General features: G+C 41.8%; 1 protein-coding gene across 2 annotated transcripts in view; it reads left to right on the top strand.

Moving 5' to 3' along the window:
• The window catches only part of frem3 (Fras1 related extracellular matrix 3), a 42,626-nt gene that overhangs the window by 15,541 nt on the left and 3,588 nt on the right, over positions 1-23,497 (top strand). Inside the window, exons 3-15 of one of the 2 annotated variants that reach the window (XM_015965698.3) lie at positions 10,331-10,477; positions 12,301-12,531; positions 12,625-12,750; positions 12,835-13,086; positions 15,566-15,715; positions 15,810-16,019; positions 16,944-17,141; positions 17,214-17,378; positions 18,242-18,424; positions 18,490-18,620; positions 22,647-22,805; positions 22,886-23,189; positions 23,280-23,411. In XM_015965698.3, coding sequence (XP_015821184.1) covers positions 10,331-10,477; positions 12,301-12,531; positions 12,625-12,750; positions 12,835-13,086; positions 15,566-15,715; positions 15,810-16,019; positions 16,944-17,141; positions 17,214-17,378; positions 18,242-18,424; positions 18,490-18,620; positions 22,647-22,805; positions 22,886-23,189; positions 23,280-23,411 — 2,388 coding nt within the window. Of the gene's footprint in view, positions 1-10,330; positions 10,478-12,300; positions 12,532-12,624; positions 13,087-15,565; positions 15,716-15,809; positions 16,020-16,943; positions 17,142-17,213; positions 17,379-18,241; positions 18,425-18,489; positions 18,621-22,646; positions 22,806-22,885; positions 23,190-23,279; positions 23,412-23,497 lie in introns of both variants that reach the window. The other variant, XM_070550076.1, reaches the window with a different exon arrangement.

The raw sequence follows: 23,497 nt of genomic DNA on the forward strand, positions 1-23,497 counted from the left end.
AGACGGTCTCAGTAAGTGAAAGCTAACCGTTAGCATTAGCATGGCAGAACTTCCTCAGGCTTGTGTTATTTGTGGAGATAAAACACCCACGTTGCAAGTCATTGGTAGAGTTGCATTGCTGTTATCCAATCTGAGGCAAGATGTCCAAAAATCAGGAAATGACACTCCAAACCCTGCTGTCTGAAGCTCAGCTGATATGCGGATATCTTTTAGGTCCGAGAAATGGTGCACCAGTATGGAATGGTATTCATTCCTACTAGAGATGACTGCAAATGTACTTATTAAACAAGTGAACCACTCCTATCATTGTGTTTCCACAATATACTAAACTCTCAAACACAAACTGTTGTTCATCTTTGTTCCATCAGTCTTAACCAGTGCACATGATCAGGTCAAAAACTCCCCACAACCCTTAAAAACTGGAAAACTGAAGCCATGTATACTTTTTTCTTTGCAAGAGATGCACAGTTTTGCACCCCTGTCCACCAGGCATCGTTAAAGGAGGCTGTAAAGAAAAAAACACCCGTATTTAAGTTGAACTCTCCAATTTTTAGTTTGTTTATATTTGCTGTATTTATAGACTTGCTTTTTACGCCAAGTTTTTCTTTTTTGAAAGGTTTATGTGGTTTAATTATCACATAAACACTAGAAATCAAACATTTGCTGCATTCAGAAAAGTGGAGCAGACTCCTCAGCGTCTCCTTCAGTGACAACATCACCTCTGAGCTTGGAGAGATCTTAGGCTCGTGTGGATCGGGTGTTATGCGATCATTCAGTGTCGGGGAGAGGAATGCACTTCCTCGGAGACTCCAGACTCCAGAACCACAGACAGAGAAGCAGCTTGAAGTGAAGCGGTAACCCAGCCAGACAGGTGTGTACATGAGAAGGGAGGCTCCAAGGAGATCCTCTTTCAAAGACAGTGGTCACTCTGCTCCACAGAAATCCAAGCTAATCTCAGATAGCCTGATAACTGGTAAACTGTTGCTGAGGAGGCTCTGGAGGTGCACTCCTCTCAAACGCTAGGTGGAAGGTGGAGGGGATAAAATAATTGCTCTAAAAGGGAGTTTTGTCATGTTGGGTTTACTTTGTGCTCTAAGATTAACTTACATTCTGCTCCGACTTCCTGACTGTGTGTGGGGATCTTGCACGTCAGTGGTGTCAACAGTGGCAGGAGATTTAGTGGTTAATGGTGCCTAGGTCGGGGCCCCCTGTGGCTCTGAGAAGCTCTCAGACCTCCTCCAACAAACCCCACTATGTTCTTACTTTCCCTCCATCTACGACTTCGAGAACCCTTCAGGGCATTACTCTCAGAACTCTTCGGAGTTTTTAAGATTTTACAGCTTTTCTATTTCCTTATTGAAAGTTCCCCTTTTTCCTAATAAAGAGAAAACATAAATCACATTTTTTTAGAACATCTATCTTTTTCGTTTTTCTTCATGCTTGATTTATGGGTCTTGAAGAGCTGTTAGGGGGTGGAGTTATGATGTATGACAGGGGTATTCAATTCCTGGCCTGGAGGGACGGTATCCAGCATGTTTTAGTTTTAACCCTGCTTCAACACACCTGATTTCAATCAGCAGGTAATTAACAGGCTTCTTCAGAGCCAGGTGAGCTGCTGCACAGGTGATTCAACTACTGAATCAAGTGTGTTGGAGCAGAAGAACCCCTAACGTGCTGGATACCAGCCCTCCAGGCCCAGAATTGAATACCCCTGACGTATGGCTTCAGCGGTTATTCTTATCTGCTCTCATGTGGCAAAGTTGTTGCAATGCCTAGCCAGGCTGTCACTGACTTATAGTGCTTTCCTTCTGAGCCTCTCCAGTGATGGAAAACCTTAATTTGTCAGCAATCATTGCTTTGTCATTAGAAGGAATAGCAGCATCCCCGTCGTACTAAGCTGTATAGCTTCAGTTTGGGTTGGCAAGGGTTTACATAGTGATACCCTAACCGTAGCCCTCAACTGGAGGAAGCTGTTATTGTACACCTATTTTGAAAAGTTAGAACAATTACACAAAAAAACGATTGTCCCTGAAGCTTCTATGTTTTTTCGTTTTGTGACATTTTCTGTAAAACATCTTAAAAGTCCAGCCAGATCCCAGACAAGCCCTTCTTTTAGAGATGCAGGTTAGTAACAATAAATAACTTATGGGAAAGAAGTAACCACGACAGATTTAACATAATATTATTTGTGGTTGACTGAAAAAACATTTTTTAATGATTATTTCTGAGTTTTTCATGCAGGCTGAACATGAAAATAGTTTCCTACACCTATCTTCTGCATTAGTTTCTGATAGAAAATAGACAGTAAAAATCTAGGATTTAAAAATTCTCACAGGTCTACATCACACTGGGAATTAGCATTCATGGACTCACCCATCTTGACTCGCAATGGGGAATGCTGTTGTTGGTTCAACGTCCAAGAATCAGCGGCAGATATCTCGGCTAGTTTAAGCTAATTGTTAGCATTAGCAACTTCACCACACGGCAGAAGCTCCTCCCGGCTTTTGTTATTTGTGGAGCTAAAACATCAAATTTGTGAGTGAGTGACAGAGTCGCATTGCTGTTAACCAACCCGAGGTGATGTCCAAATATCAGGAAATAAGACTCCAAAATCCGAAGCTCAGCTGTGATGTGGGCAACTTGTGGGTCAGAGAAATGGTGAGCCGGTATACTTTTCCCTGCCGAGAATGACTCACAAGGCATTCATTCCTACTAGAGACCACTGCGAATGTATAGATTAAACGAGGGAAATACTTGATTCTTTGTCTCTTTATAACCTGTTTGCAATGACGAGCAAAGATTGCCTTAAAAAGATAGAAGATGTAAGAATTCTTTATTTTCATCGTGCATTCGCATAGCACACATTTCTACAAACAAAAGAAAATAAGAACATGACCATCTCACTTTAAAAATCCTTGCACACAACAGTAAAAACAACATGAATTTAGAGATTAAAAACCAGATTGAAAATTACATATATGCACATTGTAATTTTATATTGTCACTATAGAGCTCCGGATGTCACGTGACTCTCAGAGTAGATGCCATGCTGGCAGGCAACAAAGGTAAACAAAAGGAATGGGATCGGCTTGGATTTTACTCCGTCGGAGTTTACTTCACACTTTAAAACCAAAGAAATCGTTTTATATAGTCAGAAATTAAATAGACTAAACGTCTCTGACCCTTACCGTGCCCCTGGGATACTTTGTTAAAACGCCAGAAGCTGTTGGAGCGGACTTCTTACCGGATCTGGCCAGGGAACCCCTTGGGATTCCCCCGGAGGAACTGGCCCAAGTGGCTGGGGAGAGGGAAGTCTGGGCCTCTCGACTTAGGCTGCTGCCCCCGCAACCCGACTCCGGATACGCGGATGAAAATGGATGGATGGATGGATGGACAAATAACATAGATTTACATGTAAGTAGTTTAAATAGAGTGCTGTGCTGTTTGAATGTATAAACTGAACGCCAAGAGAAATCACTAGTTTGATTTTTTTACGTGAATAAAATAAACATGTCAGGCAGGAGCGTCTCAGGATCTGTCTGAGATCTGTCTCGGTGAGACAGATAATAGCAATCCAAAGTACTTTTTATGTGTGATCTGACAATTGATCAACCATTGCTTAAAAATTAAATACAGCTTAGCCGGTTAATTGCTGTGATCATAAAACACGTAAACGGCAGCACGCAGAACTCACGAGGCAACGTTTTACGTGACGTTTACTTGTTGCTATGAGTAATAAGACAGAAATAGCCACGCCAAAATAAGTTTAGGAAGCCCACTAAGAATCGTAATAAATGCATTTAAAATAAATACCATATACAGTTGAGGAAACGTTGTTTAAGTACCTGATATGAAGCGGTCGCTGCATAAGCGAAAACCTTTACTCTCGCGATCCCACAGTTTCATTTTAGCCCGGTCACTAGCGCGTTTTATTACAATGATCCAACGTTTGCTGCGCTCCAGATCTTGGGGAATCCTGTAGATGGCTCATTCCTTATGTTGTCCGCGTCTGTTCTGGCATCCTGGGGCACAACAGGAATCTACCATATTTCCCGTTTATTGAGTTTTCTGACAATAACAAATAGTCCAGCTGCGGGCTTCTGCCTGCCAAGATGGCGCCGTTCGATTTGAACTGTTGCATGCCGGGAGAAGTGACGTCAACTCCCGGAGCTCTATAACACAGCCCAAGAAAAAAAACAGGGGACTGGATGACCAAACTTGTATATTTCATTCCTGAGCAAACCTCAACCAGGGATTGGTGGTGGAAATCATAAAGCAAAATATTATTGATACATTTTAAACTTGATAAGAGTTTGATAAACAAAAGTCAGAAAACCTGCAGTTGTAGAGGCTGCATGGCAAACATCTTGTTCTTTGTGATCTTTAACATCCTCACACACAAGTATCGATGCAGAATTTAATGTACTTCCCAAAAAAAATTCCTTAGAGAGCACAGAATAAATGACTTTAATCCTTGTGGGGTTCACTTATTTTATTTTATTTATTTATTTATTTATTTTTTTTTTTTTTTTTTGCACTAAGTGAACGTTTGGCATCTTTACGATCAAAGGAGAACTCACAAAACATGTGACACTCACATTCTGAGCATAGCTGACTGGAACCTCCCCATTATTTATATATGTACAGTATGATTGATGGGGAAATGAAATAATACGATGTGTGTCACTTGATGGGGATATTCTTAGCAGGTTGCCCTTCCTTGCATCATGCAGACAGACGTCATGCAGAGACTCGTGTTGACCTTCCTCTCCTGTAATATTTCTGGCCTGACCTACTGTCTCGCTGCAGCTATGTATGGTGATGAGCGCGGAGCTGTGCACTGAAATCTGTGGCTCTAATGCTCTGTTCTGATCCTGCTTTATTTGCAACATGATTACTTCAAATTTCATGAGATAAGCCATCCTGCAAGGTTGTATTTTATTTGAAGTCCCCGTAGTTTTTCTTCTACATTTAGAAAGCATACACTTTAGGTCAGTTGAAGGCATGAGTGATGACTCATACTGTAGCTAGTTTAAAAAATAGCTGCCAACAGTGATATTTATAAGTATACCAGTAAAAGGTTCAATCCCAGCAGAAATCATGAGCATTGTCAGTTTGAAAGCTAATGGAAACGTGAGCTAAGCCCAGCGGCTACTGTGAGTATTGGGTTTGATAGCCAGGCATGAGCACCATAAAAACTCCAATAAATCAGACCATCAGTCAGACATAAAACTTTTTCTCAACAGCTGTTTGAAATTTCACCAGGATTTCATCACTTTCTGTTGCACCCTGTCTGCGTTACCGTGGGAACCTGATTAATTCCCAGCTCATGCCAGCTTCCAGCTCTCTGTCTGACAAAAGAAGTAAAAAAAGGGAGATTCCCCACTCCTACACTGTTTAGAACAATGTGGAGGCAGGCAGGAGGCATGCCATAGTGGTGGTTCTGGCCCACCCAGACAGTGGCCTGCTGTCCCTCTCAGTTGTTCGTCCCCCTGAGCCAACAAAGCCAGAACAGGATGACCCGGAGGGGGAGGAGATCTGAGGAGCACAGCTGTCACTCTGCCGGCAGTAAAAGAAAAAAGTGTTTGGACATGAGAAGAGAGGAAGATCTTCTCTTTGATATTCTCAGCCTGAAAATCAACTCAGATTTTTTGTCCTAAGGTCATTCTACCATGTGAGATTGTTATAAAGAGCAAAGGCAATCCTCATGTTGTAACTAAAGTCAAAATACTGAGGAAAAGTTAGTAAAGCAGAGATACAGGATACCTCAGCAGGCTCAAGCATCCATGCCAATCATAGCCGTCTACCGGTCTGGTGGGCGGGATGTCACTGTCACTGAGCAAAACTAAGATGGTGACGGCTTGTTTGAAATGGCTTCGGCATCAATTTTGGATCATGTAGACTTGGGTTTTTTTCAAGTGAAGAGTAGATAGAGGTACTTGAGTTCATTTAGAATAAGGATGCTTTGCATCTTCTTTGACAGAGTATGATGAACTGCCCCGTTTACTGACATCCGTAGTGGGAGAATGTCACATTGTATGTTGTCCAATCGCATGCAGAGACAGTTTGAAAGACAACCAAAGATCTCGCCCCATGACTGAGATCCGTATGGGTCGTGGCCATCCTATATATTCATATAGGCTATTTCTGCATTAGCTTTTGATCAAAACTAGACAGTAAAATCCTGAGATTAGAAAAGCCTGACAGATCTACGTCACACTGTCATTTAACGTTCATGGACTCACTCATCTTGGCTCGCGACGGGGAAGGCTGTTGTTGGTTTAGCATCCATGAAACAGCAGAGAAAGCCTTGGACAGTACATGCTAACCATTAGCATTAGCAACTCCAACACACTGCAGAACTCCTTCAGGATTGTTTGTGGAGAAACTGACCAACATCTAAGTCGATCCAGGTTGATCTTATGGTAATAAGCTGGGAGTCTTTATCCTAGCATTGGCATTAGAAAACCAACCTATCAAATGAAGTTTGCTCCACTCCAGTACAGTGGGTGGCGACATGCACCCTTTCATGTTGGCATTCTTCCAGTTAGCTTATAGCAACACAAATAGTAAACAAGCACTGGTGGGAGTGAAGCAGACGGAGTTGAAACAGGATTCGTACAATGGCTGAAAAAATGGACAACGACCCTGCAGCACAGCTCATTTGGCACATACTTTAATGTTTTATGGTGTTGTGCGTTTTACTTTGTGGCAATGATACTATCATAAGACCGCTTCCATGGCCTTGTCACTTTCGGAACGCGGGCCAACCGGTTGCGTTTGGCTGACCCGTTTACGTGCAGAGTGTATTGGGATTGCTACTGCATACTGCGCTACTGCTCCAGCTCGATTAGAACCAGTTTACCCTCAGCCAGACTAACGTGTTTACGTGCATTTAAATAAAAACAACATAAATCTTTTTAGGGCAATTTCTGATGCGTATGCAAGTGCACTGAGTGGTAGAGTTGCATTGTAGTTAGCCAGTCAGAGGCAAGTTGTCCAAATACCAGAAAATAAGACTCCAAATCCAGCCGTCTGAAGCGCAAATCTGATCAGGCTTCAAGTTCCTAAAACAGGTGCACTGGAGCTTTTTTTCCCCAGTGAACGACTTACAAGGCATTCATTCCTACTAGAGATCACTGCTAATGTGTTGGAAATATTTTTTTAGTTTTCTTCCCCTTGAGCTTGTACCAGCTGATGAATAACAGAAGTACGGATGCTTTCTGGCCTGATTCATAAAAACTCTGTTGTTTTACTCTTTGTAATGCAGAAACCTAAATCCTCCTGATCTTTCTGATCCCCAAACTAAAACAGCTTTTTTGTCTTGGCCGTGTTCCTTTGATAAGCCTCGATGATAGCCTCTGACTAAGCTTTTCCTCATTCCGCCTCCAAACAGGGTCGGCAGCCAGTTCACCTGCTCTCAAGTACAGAAACAATCTGATAATTGAAGCTTGTCAAAGACTTTCTTTCTTCTTTTCTTTTTACACTACATCAAACTGAAATGGAAGCTGGGGCATTAATAGCTGCAGAATTTGCACAAATATTTTAAGGTCAGAGGTTATTTGTGTAGCAGATTTTTTCTGTTTTAAATGCATCAATGCACATGTTTTCTTCATGTACTTCAGTGTCTGTGGTGCATAAACACTTGATTGAATTTGAGTATCCAAAATAGACATGTTGCATGTTTTCAGTATTTTTAGCCGTGACTGCGGGAAACCTGAGCATGGAGAATACGTAGAAGGTCGGGAAGGCATTTAGCTCAATAAATCATCATAAATAAGTTTTTGAATATTTCATTTTAGTCATATTAAGGATACCATCGAATGAGAATCTCATACAATTTAATTATTATTTTAGGATTTCTGTTATCAGCTCCATCTGAGAATGTTTCAGCCTGGCGGCGAGAGTGGTTTTTCTCCATTGTTACCTTGCCCGGTCTGGCTTCAGTGTTGACATGTGTGTTTTGAGGAAGTGTCCCCCTTCTCATCACAAATACCCACCCGCCACCACCCCTCACACACCCCCTTCAAGTGGTTTCATTCTCCCCAGTCACATAGCATAAAGACCACAGCCTCTTTCTTTCTCACTGAAGCAAACTGAGCTTGCCGCCGGTTTATTGTGAGACTTTTTTTCCATTGTCCTCTCTGAGTTCCTCTTTCTTTGTTTATCAAGACCCTCTTATAGAAGGCTAATGTCCAGTTCGCTTTGCAGTTTGAATCACATTGAATTAGAAACCTGCCAATTTAAAAAAAAAACATGGTTTCCTTCACATCCGAGAATTTTAAAATGTCTTAAACTTAAGTTTCTTTGTCTCTGGGCAAAATGCAGAAAAATGTCCCTTTCTAACCTCTGATCCAAAGGGCCTCAAGATTTGTCTCATGTCGGAAAAAAAATTCAATTATGCAGGAGAAACATATGATCTTAAGCATACCTGAATTTGTGGCTGTCAAGTCAGTGAATGAATCTCATCTGACAGTCAGAGGGATTATATGAGTCATGAGATAGTGTGGATTAAGGATCTGGTTAAGAGCTACTTTATTTAGAGCTTTAGAGGTTACTTAGTGAGTGTCACTTCAGTTTTGCGAGAACAGTTATATACTTCCTGAAGATCATACAGAGTGCAAATGATACAAATCAAAAGGAACCAGATAAGGTTGAAGTGAGATAAAAATATTCATTTGGAAGGGGAGATTGTGGTTATTTAAGCATGCTACATAATGCATTACGATATTAAACTAAAGGTCTTGAATTCTTATGTTTATTGATGATCTTTGTCTCAGGCTGTGTTCTGAAATGTAACTACTGTTGTAGATGTGGCGGCCATCTTGACTACAAAGGTTAATGATTTGTAGATTAAATCTAACATTTTTTGTGAGTTGCATTAAAGCCGAGATTCACTGAGAAACGTATAATACTTGCATTTTCTTCATATGATTGGTCACGCTGAGTTTAACCCTCCCACTGTCCTAATGGGTGTGGCCCCACGAGGAAAGTTGACCATTGAGCAGGGTTGATGGTTTATCTCTTAGGTCCATGTGGCAGGGGTGAGGAGTGAGCACCACCTCACCCCTGCCACATGGACCTCAATCCATTGCATTAATGGATTCATACAACTTGGCTTGCAACCGTGGAAGGCTGTATCTATTTAGCTTCCCAGGAGAGAGCAGAGCGTGTCTCGGCTAGTAGAAGCCAACTGTTAGCAGAAAACATTCGGATTGTGTTATTAGAGGAGGTGGCACATCAACAATGCAATTTTTACACAGGAGAGAAGATCAGAAGACTCATGGTACTGTTAGCCAATGAGAAGTGAGATGTCAATGGATATTAGTGAATAAGACTGCAGATTGTGCCATTTTCTGGACCCCGACTCTCTGACTAACTTCTGCTTTCTGAAACAGTGCCAGAGCTTACTTTCCACACAGGACAACTAAAAAGGCATTAATTTAAGTAAGAAACCACCAGAGATTTATTGAAGTAATAAATGTATGCCCATTTAAAACCAGTATAGCAGTTCACAATATTTTGCGAAAAGACAAAATTTATTCAAAGCAGTTCTGTTATGATTTAAGCAAAGCACGTATAAAATGTGTAAACTTCAGAGTGTGTCCTGGGAATGACTGCTGGCCTGGCAAGCCATTCTAAATAAACAGTCTGGCTACGAACCATTAAAAAAACAGTTGAGGGGCAGAATCTACCGTTAACTTTCAAACTGTCTCCGCATGCATTAGACAGTGCTAGGACCAATCAGCAATAAACAATGTGTCGTATTCATCACTAAGAAAATCAATCAACAGAGCAGTTTGCCGTACACCATTGGAAAAGAAGTAGAAATAAAGGACGTCTATCTGCTCATGTCTCAAAGAAGAGCTCAAGTCTAAATTGTTCAAATTTGATGCCAAAGCTGTTTCTAATGAGCGCAGATTCTGAGCCGACACCATCTTTGTAGTTTTTCTTTGTTGACCCCCCCAACAAATGTAGAGTGCTGTGATTGACAAGACACAACACTGTTCTGGAAATCAGTATAAAGTTAAGCCATGTTTGTGCATGCCCTACTTATATTTGAAATTTAAGCAGAAGATGAAATACAGCAGGATGAGACTCAAAGTAAAAAAGAACAAAAACATATCTTTAACTGCAGCCAAGACAGATTTTGATAGAGCCGGGTATTAAGCTATCGTGTTTCCCTTCCTAAACAAAATGCCCTTCTTAGTCTCTTTATCCTTGAGCTCACCACAAATTGCAGTTTACATGCTTCATCGACTCGTAATGGATTGTAGTACAGTATATAAAGGAGCTTTGAGTGAATGGATGCCTTTTATCTTCACTACAGGTGGAAACAAACTCAAACCTCAGCCGTTCCGGCTGAACTGGGCTTGGATCTCTCTGGAAAGGGAATACTACCTGGTGGACGAAGATGCCAAATTCTTGGAGGTGACTCTGAAACGCAGAGGCTACCTGGGAGAAACCTCCTTTGTCAGTGAGTGTCGATGGTCAAATGTGTTGCCTTTCACTTTTCTTACTTGTGTTTTGGAGAAAAGTTGGGAACAGAAATATTTTTTCCCACAATTACAGGGTTGTTTGCTCATTTTCTATCATTTGGATATTGACTTTATGGATCTGAAGTAAAATATCAACATCCTCTTCAGGGTCGTTCCACCGAATGGGTGCCATTTCTGTCCCCTGGAAAGTAATCCATGCATGCCCATGAAGGTGTACTTTAAAACACATTTTCTTTTTGGGCAAAGTGAGCCATAATGATCTAATAGCAACTTTAGGATTTAGGATTGAAGGAATGATAAAAAAGACTACCTTCAAAACAGAAGAAACAGCATTTGCCGCTTGTACCCACTCTATAACATTACACTTCACAGTGAAACATAGTAAAATGCCAATGAAAATGTATTTTTAGGCTTCTTTGCTTGACTACATATCCCATATGTGGTTTATGTAATTAAAACCAATGAAAATGTATAATGTTATTATTAGAATATACATTTTAGTTGTGTCCCTGGGTTTTCACTCAGTCCTGTTACCCTAAAAAGGTAGCTCTTCTAAAAAGCTTGTGTGACAGTGTGAGCGCTGTATCCCAATTGATGATGCACCCTGGCTACTTGGCCAATGGGATGTCCCTTTGGCTAACTATTTAGTGTGCATGACTCTCACCCGGGAGTCTGGGGATCGAATCCCGCCCAGGCCCTCATTTCTCCACCTTGCCACATTTGGGACATTCCAGGAGTCACATGTTGCTTCACTTGCATCATATAAAAACTAATTGTTGACCAAAAGTAAACTGCATGAATCGGAAAAGGGTACAATGCCTTCTCCAGGTCAGGGATGAGGTCCTACCCCAAGTGAAGGAGTTTAAATGTCTCGGGATCTAGTTCACAAGTGAAGGAAAGATGGAGCACGAGATCAATAGGTGGATTGGTGCTGCATCTGCAGTGATGCAGGCGTTGTACCGATCTGTCATGGTGAAGAGAAAGCTGAGCTGGAAAACAAAGCTCTTGATTTACCGTTCCATCAACGTTCCCACCTTCACCTATGGTCACGAGCTTTGGAAAGTCACCAAAATAATGAGATCGTGGACAAAAGCGGACAAAATGAATTTTCTGTGCAGGGTGTCTGTGCCCTAGTGAACTAGATCAAATTCTTGCTGTGCAAAGTTTGATCCAGGAATGCTCCATTGGAACCTTTGCAGCCCCAAGCAGCATTCTGGTGGGCCAGTCACAGCTCTCTATCAGAGTTTCAAAGCGATGGAATGCTGTGATTGGTCCACAATGGTGGGTCAATCACAGCACTCCGTTTAGAAAAAAATATTAAAATAGTTGAATGTTTTGAGACTTATGCAAATGGCACTCTTCCAGGTGGAATGAACCTTTAAATATTTGTTGTGGGTGGATGGGTAAACCTTTGCTTTATTTTTGACTGTTTCACTGTTCTACAGTCAAACTTAATGAAAGCACACATGGAATATCCTGATGAAGGCCACAGTAAAATACCAGTCCATTTGGCTCCATCAAATATTTCCATGCCAAAGCTTTATGCCATTAAGAAGCAAACTTGGCAATAAATAAATTTAGCATTTAGCACAAGACACAAGGCCGTCCGATAACTATTTCTGCAGTATCACCGTTTGCTGCTTTGGTACTGCTAATCTATGGTTGGGGTTAGGGTTTGGGTGTGTAAACAAAACCTGAACGCATGGCGACGGGCTGACCCAACCAATATCAGGCCGAGTCGGCCAAGATGTAATAGTGGCTTAGGAGAACCAAATTCCCTCCACATACCTATCCCCTTCAGGTATTGCAACTAAGGATGTCACAGCTGAGATGGACAAGGACTTCCGTGGGAAATCTCAAAAGCAGGTTCAGTTCAACCCAGGCCAGACAACAGCGACCTGGAGGGTGAAGATCTTCACGGATCAGGAGTTTGAAAACTCAGAGACCTTTGAGATTCAGCTGTCGGATCCAGTCATGGCTGTGCTGGAGTATCCGGATGCAGCAACAGTGGAGATTGTGGACCCTGGAGATGGTAGGGATCTGGTGTTTGAGAGATTCAAAAGTCTCTACAATACCACCGACTTAGTAATTAGTTGTGCTATTTTGTTTTTTTTTTCCAAAACAGAATCGACAGTTTTTATTCCACAAGCAGAATTCAAGATAGAGGAGGATATTGGAGAGCTGTTGGTGCCGGTCAGGCGTTCAGGAGATGCCAACCAGGAACTGATGGTGGTTTGCTACACTCACCAGGGTGAGATGAGCCTCTTTGTAAAAGCTTACTATCTTACTTACAATGTGAACATTTTAAACTCCACATTCCCACATTGTTCCTCAGGTTCAGCCACCGGCACCATCCCCAGCACTGTGCTCTCCTACTCCGACTACATCACCCGACCCGAGGACCACACCAGTGTGCTGCGCTTCTATAAGGATGAGCGAGAGAAAGGGTGCCGCATCATCATCATTGATGACTCCCTGTATGAGGAAGACGAGAGTTTCAACGTGAGCCTCAGTATGCCTATGGGGGGCCAAGTGGGGCCCCATTTCCCATCCGCCAAAGTCACCATTTTGGCTGACAGCGATGACGGTGAGTGGACACTTTACATCTATGACTTTGTGAATTAGAGCGGAATTGAAGAATGGGAGGAGTTGTAGTGGTAGTGGGAGTGGGTGAGTCTGCTGCTTTTGGTATTTCAGCATTAGTAATCCAGCCGAAGTGTAGCGACCATGATGCCTTCAAAAGATAACTCAGCAGCTTCACCTTGTTTATGTTTGTCATCTTTGTCGCCGAAACTCTGCTTACTTCATGCATCAGTCGGTGAGTCAAATATGGGATAACAATAGGCAGGTGTTCAGCAGGAAAACTACAGCCTCAGTGGGTTGTGGATGGCAAATGACTGAGTTCTCTGGGTAACCCTCCATGTTATTATTGATATAAGAGGAGATGATGGGGGCTCAGAGGCCATCCTTTGTGCCTACAGGGACCTAAGAGCAGGTGGTGAAGAAAAGGGGCCCATTGTCCTTAAGAATGCATCTTTTACATCTGTCCCATCAACCTTGATAGCCTACAGGACTTGTACAACTTTCTTTTCAAGATTTTTACCCCCCCCCCCCCTGACAAAATATTTCAACTTATTCTGTCTTCACGTTTTGACTCCATCACTTTTGACCTTTAACCAAGATAATTTGGTGCATCAGCTTGGAGTACAAGAACATTCTGTATAAATAAAGCTGCATGCATTCCCAGACATGTGAAAAGACAACAGAGGACACCTCTGTCTGAGCCGTTATTGTGGGTCTACATCTTGGTAGGTCCTGAAGTCACACTACACCATAAATCTACTTCAGGGTCGACCAGTGTGTGTGTGTGTGTGTGTGTGTGTGTGTGTGTGTGTGTGTGTGTGTGTGTGTTAAGGCATCTGTCTGTCTGCCTGGGTAAACTAGTGGTTTGAGCAAATGCCAGCAGCACCCGACCTCTGTTGTTACTGTATTTGTGTGATTCTTCCTCCCACTGATCTCAAAGCTGCCATTCCGGCAGGCATTTCCTCTTGTCACCAGATGCTGTGATTGTGCCAGAAATCTTTCCATCAGCATCAGCTGGACAGAACTAACATTAATTTCTGTTCCAGCTTCAAAACTCGAGAACAATATATTTAATTTTTTTTTCTTTATATATCACCCAGGGGCATTAGATTTCCATCGTGACAAAACTAATAACTTCCTGGATGCAAGCTGCTGGAATGAGCTTTTAATGTAGGGTGAACAGGCTCAGGCTTAAAGCTGAGTAGAGCTCATTGCAGAACTGCTGCTCCGCCACATCAAAATAAGTCAGTTGGTTAAAGCATTTAAAAACAATAAGTCATGGTCAACCCCAACAGATGTTTTCCAGGTACAATCCTCTGGGAAAGTTGGTGTTTCTTCATTTTACTCTGAAACCTGTTATCTCTGCAACCTTGGATAAGTGAAAGAAACTTGATGGATGGATGGATGGATGGATGGATGGATGGATGGATGGATGGACGGACGGACAGATGGATGGATGGAAGGAGATCTGGCTGGCGGGCTGGCTGGCTGGAGGAATGGATGGATGGATGGATGGATGGATGGATGGATGGATGGATGGATGGACGGATGGATGGATGGAAGGAGATCTGGCTGGCTGGCTGGAGGAATAGATGGATGGACGGACGGACGGACGGATGGATGGATGGATGGATGTAGGGATGGATGGAATTATTAAGAGTTTGTTACATGTTTAAGAAATAAATCCCAAAACCCCATGAATCAATGATTTATTGGAACATTTAGTGGATCCAAAGCTGTAATTAATCCAAAAGGATGACTGCAGTCACCTTTTAAAAAACACTTAAGGTACTATTACTTACTTTATAAGTTACCAATATGAGGATGGCAGGCGGGCTTTCCAAGACACAGCACCCTGGATCTGGCTCATTTTAATTATCTTTAATAATTATTGACTTATCACGATGACATTAACAACATTTTCTATATTCTTTTTCTTCCCTTCTGTATTATTTATTTATTTGTTTATTTATTTATTTATTTATTTATTTTGCTTCACTTTTCTCCCCAGAAAAGCTGTTGGCCTGAGTCTGGTCATTTATGTCTCGGAGCACTGGCTGGACAACATGTGATGAAAGCAAGCTTTTATACACATGTGATGAGAGATAAATTGACATTGCGTTGCAGGGCCCTGAAGTAGTTTCTGTCTTGGCCATCGCCTATCTCTGACCATGCTTCTTATCAGGCCCTCTATCATCAGAGACCTGAACCATCCCTTACACTTACTCATCTTCCTGCATGCATGTACCAGCACAGTCCTCATTTTTCAAGGTCATGCCTTCATCCCTTTGGCGTGGACTTCAGACAGAGATGTCTGGACTTAGAAGTGAAGGAGGATGGTTGAGAGAAGAAAAGATAAGATGGGTGACAGATCTCTTCCTGTGGTGGGACCACTTAGCTTTATTCTTGGTGAAAAGTGTTTGTCTTAGAACAACAAAATTGCAATGAGAACATGAAACTGAGATTACTCTCTAATCTTGCAGAGCCTTCCCTGTACTTTGGGGAGCCTGAATACGTGGTGGATGAGAGTTCAGGCTACGTTGAGGTGAAGGTCTGGAGGACTGGTACTGACCTTTCCAAAACTGCCACAGTCACTGTCCGCTCCAGGAAGAGCGATCCTGTTTCTGCAGAAGGTAAAATTCAGCAGTCTAACAAAATCCTTGAAGTCTGTATCTGTCATTGTATAAAACAACATATTTAGTTGTTTTCCTCTTCATTGTTTACCAGCTGGACTCGACTATGTTGGCATCAGTCGCAACCTGGACTTTGCTCCTGGCGTAACGATGCAGACATTCAGGGTGACCATCCTGGATGACTTGGGTCAGCCGCAGCTGGAGGGGCCAGAGACCTTTGACCTTGTACTGAGAATGCCCATGAATGCTGTTTTAGGAGAGCCGAGCAGGACAACAGTCACCATTAATGACACCATCACTGACTGTGAGTGTGTGTGTGTGTGTGTGTGTGTGTGTGTGTGTGTGTGTGTGTGTGTGTGTGTTTCTGTGTGTGTGTGTGTGTGTGTGTGTGTGTGTGTGTTTCTGTGAATGTGTGTGTGTGTGTCTGTGTGTGTGTGTGTGTTTCTGTGAATGTGTGTGTGTGTCTGTGTGTGTATATATGTGTAAAATGTAAAAATGTCACCAGCTATGCATCAGTCTAGGTACTTCTACAAACACTCGTGCACACTCTGTGATCTACATCGCCATGTAAGTGGCTGTTAAACACTATTGGCTAATGCTGAGCAGGGCCCAACTGAAACTGCATGGGGCTGTATGGGGGGGGGGGGGGGGGCTTAGCAAAAAGAAATTAAAAAAATATGCATTGCCTTAATTGTATCACAGTACAGGGTCAGACTATCACGTTTATACGTTTCTTTAAAAAAATCATATCTAATTCCTGAAGGGGGGGGGCTGTTTTTTTGTTACTTTGCCATAAGTAACTCAAAGTAGTGTAACTCTGTTACCTTTTTGACACTGTAATATGGAATACAAATATATTTCATTTCAAAGCTTTTTAAAAGTAAGCTTAATATTTTGAATTACACACATACTCCCTCATGAACCCATTATTTCATTTTGTCTAACAACACTCTAATGATGCTCATTATTTTACTGGCCTAAACATTTGAGAATGGATGATCATGTATTAGGTCATTCTCTTCTTTTCAGCTCATCTGAATAACACAGAATTTCTCACTTTTAATCTCATGAAAAAAATGAAATTAATTTAACTAGAAAACAAGACTCAGTAGTAATAATCCATATAAATGCCATTTGTAGTATGCAACTATTGGTTTTTGGTTCAAATAGGGGATGGACTCAATGTTAGTTAAAAGGTTCTGTGACTTGTTGATTTTTCTGGTTCAAGTACCGAAGGTTCAGTTCAAGGAAGACCGCTACACAGTGGATGAGTCTAATGGGGAAGTAAGAGCTGTGCTGTATCGAAATGGAGACATCAGCCTCACTTCCACGGTTCGCTGTTACACTCGTCAGGGATCGGCTCAGGTCATGATGGACTACAGTGAGAGGCCAAACACCGATGCATCCATCGTCACTTTTCTACCAGGTCATAAGTCTTACCTTGTGTTTCTCTCTTGTATTAGTTCTATCTTTTACCTAGTCCCTGTTTACACCCCAGGTGAATCTGAGAAGCCGTGTGTGGTTGGTTTGATGGATGACTTGGTCCACGAGGAGGACGAGGAGTTCCGCTTGGTGCTGGGAAACCCCAAGAGCAAGTCTCCCTATGGGGCCTTGATCGGAGAGCGGAAGGAAGCTCTGGTCACCATCACAGATGAGAAAGACAGTACGTGCTTTGTGAAGTGAATGTGAACTAATTTGTGAAGTGAATGTGAACTAAGCCTCAGTATTTGATAAAGTTGTATTTTACAGCACTCACAGATGAGACGAAACAACTGTAGTTTATTGGAACTACTGCTGTTTTTTAAAAACAAATATTACTTCACTTTAAAGGTAAAATAATTTTACAGTGAAATAATCACAAAACAGTCAAGTGTCTCTATCATGTTAGACTGAAACAGAGTTCCTTCTCAGCCAGCTGGATGGAGACTAGTTGTAATTATTTTAATAAAGCTGAAGAGGGACATAAACATTGTTTACAATCTGGGAGCTGTCAATTCTGCGTCAGCTCATGCTGCTGCATCAACATTTGTAAATCGACACCAGCTGGCAAAAAGCTCCAGAGTTGTGGACAGTATGTAAACCAGTAAACAGGAGCGACCCAGAAGTTATTTCTTGTACCTCTAAGAAGCCACTGCATTTTTTTTGTTTCACCCTAAAATCAAGTCAAGAAGGCTAACGTTGAGCTAAAAATGCTAATGATGAATAACAAAATGATCTAAAAATGTCTCAAGCTACTTTTTCAATTACCAAAAATTCAGTATTACAATGAAATGTATGTATCTACTTATCAAGTTACTGTGTTTGGCTCGTCTTCACTTGTTATCCAAAATCTTCTGGCGCTGAGCCCTAAATGGCAACATGAAACTCGTGGAACGGGAGTGAGAGCTACTTGTTTGTATTGAAAATTGACTGCAGTACCCAAATCTGACCACAGGATGTCATTCTTACATAATGCACCTTTAAGCTTAAATAAACGAATAAGCTCATTCAGACGTTAATAAATCCGGAACTCTGCTTCCTGTTTAGAGCCCATCATCCGTTTCTCTGAGATCAAGTACAGTGTACATGAACCCCAGGTAAAAGGTGACATGGCAATTGTGAAGATTCCCATTCTGCGCTTCGGAGATACCTCAAAGGTCTCCGTAGTGAGAGTGCACACAAAGGATGGATCTGCAACCTCTGGAGATGACTACAACCCGCTGTCAGAAGGTAAGACAACGTATTTAAAGTCCTGTCACTGATCATCACTGCTCACCTTCCTGTCGGTGTTTAAGACGTGGAGTTCAAAGAGGGCGAGAAGAAGCAGTTTGTTGAAATCGAGATCCTGTACGATGGTCAGAGAGAGATGAGAGAAGCCTTCACGGTGCACATGAAGCCTGATGACAACATGGTGGCTGAGGTACAGGTGAGTGTAAGCCACGAGGCCCACATAAGCTCATGCACACAGGACCGGAAAGAATTCCAGTGTGTGTGTGTGTGTGTGTGTGTGTGTGTGTGTGTTTGTGTACGTGCATGTGTGTGTGTGTGTGTACGTGCGTGTGTGTGCGTGCGTGCGTGTGGGTGGGTGGGTGTGTGTGTATGTACGTGCATGCGTGTGTGTGTGCGTGTGTGTATGTGCGTGCGTGTGTGTGTACGTGCGTACGTGCGTGCGTGCGTGCGTGTGTACGTGCATGTGTGTGTGTGTGTGTGTGTGTGCAGAGCAGCAGCACTGAACATGCATCCTGTCGTGTCAGCCTGTGTTAAAATAGACAGGCAGCAGCTGGCAATGCTGTCAGCACACCCAAACCACGGCCTTATAAAAAGCTTTTCCCTGTGGAATGAGACGCTGAGGTGAACGTCCCCACAGAGCCAAACCGAAGACAAACCTATAAACAGAACTGTGACATTCTACCCATTCACTCTGCATTAGCCGCGTGCCATTCATGTCACAGGAATAGGTCATCTTGCACTAAATTGTTATGAGATGTATTATACCGTAATTCATTTAAAAGATACTTCTGAATTCTGCACCAGATATTTACATCATTTTATATATACTTCTGGAAATCTTCTATTGATTTATGCTTGTGTCGAAGCATGGTTTGCTATTGTTTAACCGTTGAAGGCTGATCCAGGATATAACAATCAGAATATTATTACTTTCAAAAGATTGATCCATTTATTGGCTAATCTCAATAAAACAATCACTAAAACATTTCATTAGTATGAGTTTAACTGTTATTAGTACTACTAGTAAATTAGTATCACTACTTGTATTAGTAACTTATCCAAGCCAAGTCAAGTGAAGCTAAAACCATTCATCATTTTTTATGTTTACATTTCCAGCGGTGAGAGGTGTAGTGCGTTATTTTGAGATGCAGAGCATCTGGTCAGAACATGGAACGGTCATGGATTTTCTTTAAGTCGTGGTATAGTCAAAGATTTAGGAAAAGCGGTGAAAAACACTGAAAGCTTCCTGGAGGGAATTAAATGGAAACTTGAAAAGAACATAATATAATCTGCATACGAACAGACTGTATGTTGGATGTCTGTATGCTGTTTTCTTTTTCTGTGAGATGAATTTACTAATCTTCCCTCTTAAAACCACTTTTCTTGTTTCCCATAATAAAGACGGTGAAATGTTGTCTGTGCTGTCAGTATAAAAGCTGTAACAATATCTTCAGGTTTGCAACAAATAATCAGTTTAGTGAAAATGTTTGTTTACTCAAAGTTGAAACGTGCCATGATGAATCCCTCCCTCTCTTTTGTCAAACATAAAGTTTTGTTTGGGTTTCTACTTTTGTCTCTTTGGTTTTTCATTCATTAACTGATTTATTGCTAAAGTAGAAACTGTGGAAGCCGTTCCAGTTTATAATACACAATGTAGCCACAGCTGCCCTGGAGCTCACTGACAGAGGCGACGCCTGCCATGCACTGGTGCCACCAGTCCCTCCGACCACCTACAGCAGGCAAGGCAGGTTAAGTGTCATGCCCATGGACACAACAGCAGCATTCCCTGGTTGGAGCCGGGATTGAACCTACAACCTTCTGATCACTGGCCAACCTGCCCTACCTCCTGAGCTACCCATATCCCATTATCAGCTTCAGAACTTAGTCAAATTACTTACAAAACACGAAAGCTGATCAATGTTTAAATTAAACTGTGACTTGAAGATGCATATCCATATTTACTGACTGTACTATATACTACTTTGGGATGAGGTCTAAGCTTTTTTTTATGTTTCTCTATTATTCCTGTCAACATCTCTTTTACAAATGAGGAAATGTTTCACATCTCTATATTAGCCTTACAGTATTGCTTAAAGACTGTTAAAATACAGATTTGTTCACTTTCTTTGAGAACTAATGATGAGAGTTTTAATGATGAGTGTATTCTAAAACTCAAATATCACCTTTTCTCTCATTTAACTCTGAAAACAGTGTCAGTGAAGGTAATAAGATAACATTAACATATTTCTAAATCGTACAACATCATTTGCATGCTTTAAATCGAGTTTTGATATGGAACTTTGAGTGGTTTCTAGGGATGGGTACCTTTGACATTTGAATCGATCCGGTACTAATTCCCGGTACCTACGAATCGATACCGGTACTTAACGGTACCAACTTTCGATACTTTTGAGATTTTATTATTTTAATTCTCTTTTATAATTAAATATATATTTTTCTCAATATATAGCAATATTTGATAAATATCACGATAAATAACATTCAACGGTTTGTATTTTAACATCGTCCTTGTAGTTTTATAAGCTGATAATTAAACTGAAGCAAACATCTTTACTGTGAACTAAATTTACTGTGTATCTTCATTCCTTTTTTCATTTGATTTTTCCTACTGGGAAGTTAGAATTTCCGAGGAGAAAGCGAACACACCATTAGCTGATAACAATGGTAGCAATGGAAGCTAACATACCAAGCTAACGTTATCTTAAACAGTTTATTTAGCTGCTGGAGCAGATTAAAATGATGATGCCTCACACTTAGATCGTTGTCACTGGTTTCGTCTTCACCCGTCACATTTAGTAAAGTGAAGCCAAACTTTAGAGCGTGTTCACGTTCTTCTAGTCGGGAATTCGGAGTTCCGAGGAGAAAGCGAACGCACCATTAGCGAAACGGAAGCTAACATATCAAGCTAATTATATTTACCTACCGTAGCAGATTAAGATGAGGATGTCTCACTTAGATCGTTGTCGCTGGTTTCATCATCACCCAGTTACCCATCACATTTAGTGAAGTGGACCCAAGCTTTAGCGTGCGTTCTTTCTACCATGCTGCTCTGTTTACAACTGGTTCGCAGCGAGCGACGACATAATGCTCTTGCGCATGCGCAGCTGTCTTGGCAAGTTCTCGTTATGATGGACGGGTACGGAAACGAGGCACCATTTGAAATTACGTGAATCGGTGCTCGGTCGGTCCTATGGAATTCAGTCGGTACCTTAAAAAGTACCGAATTCGGTACCCATCCCTGAATTTTAATGAAATCTCAGTTGACTTGATACATAAAGACAAACAAAGCAGCAAATGAAGAAAGCAAAGCAACACAGACATTATGACAACTGATTTTGAAAACCAAACGCTAGGTAAGCTGGGAAGGGATACTGGTAAGTGGAAGAAGAATATGGAGCAAGTAATGAAAAGGACAAACTTTACAAGAACATAAACCCTAAATTCAGATATGGAAATAACAAATAAATAAAAACACTGAAAAGTCCAGCACAAATCATGTCAATGGCCTATTGGTATGGGTGTCCAACCTGAGACTGGGAGATTGTGGGTTCAAATCCACGGTGGGGTCATACCAACGACTTAAAAAATGGGACCCAATTCCTCCACACTTGACACTCAGCATGAATGGGTTGGACTGACTGGTAGTTATTATGTTTTAGCATGGAATCAGACATGCTTGGTGAAGTATTTCAAAGTTGAGGTTCAATAAAAAAGGCACAATACTTGTACTTTTTTGATTCTGAATACCAGAACGTAAAAGTAGTCTTCTACCCCTACTTCCTGCATTAGCCGCTGTAAGACAATAGATGGAAAAACTCTTGGATCAGAAGAAACAACAGCTCAACATCACACTGTAAATGTGCATTCATAGACTCACCCAGCTTGGCTTGTGATCATGAAGGCCTGGATTGATTTTGCACAAAAAGAGAGCAGAGCACGTCTTGGCTAGTAGAAGCCATTAGCAATAGCAACTCCACAGCATTGCGGAACACGTTCTGGCATGTGTCTTTTGTGGAGATAACACAAAAAGAAGAGTGAATGGAAGAGTTGTGTTTCTTTTCGCCAATCAGAGGCAAGACGTTTGCATATCATGAATATGCAATATGTGAGCACAAAGGGACGATTACAGCTACTGTCCTCGACAAAATATATAGCTTTCACAAGCAAATTCAACTAATTATGTCCATGATCTTCTTGCCAGATGAACAAAGCCATCGTGTACATTGAGGAGATGGACAGTGTAGCAGACGTTACCTTCCCTGCAGTTCCCCAGGTGGTTTCTCTCCTCATGTATGACGACACAGCTAAAAGTAGAGAGAGGCCCCATCCATCCAATGGATACCCTGTTGTATGTGTGACGGTACGTGCTGCTTTCTTCAAAAGCTTATCATCGTAAAACACTTTGCTATATCTTTTGCAACTGTTTGCTTTCCCTTCCAGGCCTGCAACCCAAAGTACCACGATTTTGACAAAACAGGTTCCATCTGCTCAGCTGAGAACATCAACGATACTCTCACCCAGTACCGCTGGCTGGTGAGCGCTCCCACTGGATCGGATGGAGTAACCAGCCCCATGAGGGAGGTGGACACTAACACCTTCTTCACCAACACAAAGTCTATCACTTTGGATTCAATCTACTTCCAAGCTGGATCCAGGATCCAGTGTGCAGCCAGAGCCTTCAACACCAATGGAGACGCTGGTCTGGAGCTGTCCAGTCCCATTGTTGTGATCAGCAAAGAGGAGGGTGAGTAGCAATAAAATGGCTTAAAGAACTAAGGAGAAAAAGGTAGTGATCCTTCATGACTTTGAGTTTTGATTGACATCGTTTTTACAGGCATGTGTCAGCCTCGAATTCCAGGAACAGTTGGAGCTGAACCTTTCTCTGCTAAAATCCGCTACACTGGCCCGGATGATCCAGACTTCCCGAACCTCATCAAACTGACCATCAACATGCCTCACATGGATGGTAAAAATTCTACTTCTGTTGCAGCTTTTGCTAAATAATCATTATTACTCTTTCATATCATCTAAAGACCATAACAGGCTGACTCT

This window comes from Nothobranchius furzeri, chromosome 4 (assembly GCF_043380555.1).
Source record: "Nothobranchius furzeri strain GRZ-AD chromosome 4, NfurGRZ-RIMD1, whole genome shotgun sequence".
NCBI lineage: Eukaryota > Metazoa > Chordata > Actinopteri > Cyprinodontiformes > Nothobranchiidae > Nothobranchius > Nothobranchius furzeri.